At 54.2% G+C, this 694-nt stretch overlaps 1 gene segment (V, D, J or C); it reads left to right on the top strand.

Annotated features, from left to right (window-relative positions):
* Positions 1-4: 4 nt before the first annotated feature.
* On the top strand, positions 5-358 carry LOC116548566 (the record flags this gene model as incomplete). The annotated part of the segment is given in 1 exon segment: positions 5-358. A coding segment is annotated over 1 exon segment (339 nt), but the record flags the coding sequence as incomplete, so codon positions are not given.
* Between the last annotated feature and the right edge of the window lie 336 nt (positions 359-694).

The raw sequence follows: 694 nt of genomic DNA, 5'->3' as shown, positions 1-694 counted from the left end.
TGTCTCTGTGTTTGCAGGTGTCCAGTGTGAGGTGCAGCTGGTGGAGTCTGGGGGAGGCTTGGTCCAGCCTGGGGGGTCCCTGAGACTCTCCTGTGCGGCCTCTGGATTCACCTTCAGCAGTTATGCCATGAGCTGGGTCCGCCAGGCGCCAGAGAAGGGGCTGGAGTGGGTCTCAGCTATTGGTAATGATGGTAGCACATACTACGCAGACTCCGTGAAGGGCCGATTCACCATCTCCAGAGACAACGCCAAGAACTCGCTGTATCTGCAGATGAGCAGCCTGAGAGCCCAGGACACGGCCGTGTATTACTGTGCGAGACACAGTGAGGGGAGGCCCGTGTGAGCCCGGACACAAACCTCCTGCGGGGGCGCGCGGGGCCACCAGGGGGCGCTCGGGACCACCGAGGACGGGACAGGCCCCCGGAGCAGGTGCAGAGGGAGGGTTTCCTTTCTCCACAGCTGGAGAAGTCAGAACTCTGGAGCCTTGCAGGTTGTTATATTTTTATACTGTTATTTAGTATGTATTTATTATCATTGGTATTTACGTTTTAATAATTTTAAACATTTTATGCAGTGTTATTTTAAAAATATATATACTTAAGTTTGGGCGCAGTGGCTCACGCCTGTAATCCCAGCACTTTGGGAGGCTAAGGAGGGTGGATCTCCTGAGGTTGGGAGTTTGAGGCCAGCCTGA

Source organism: Sapajus apella, unplaced genomic scaffold, assembly GCF_009761245.1.
Source record: "Sapajus apella isolate SASKATOON/1434 unplaced genomic scaffold, GSC_monkey_1.0 scaffold15501, whole genome shotgun sequence".
Classification (NCBI taxonomy): Eukaryota; Metazoa; Chordata; class Mammalia; order Primates; family Cebidae; genus Sapajus; species Sapajus apella.
This window is presented reverse-complemented; position numbering and strand designations above follow the sequence as displayed.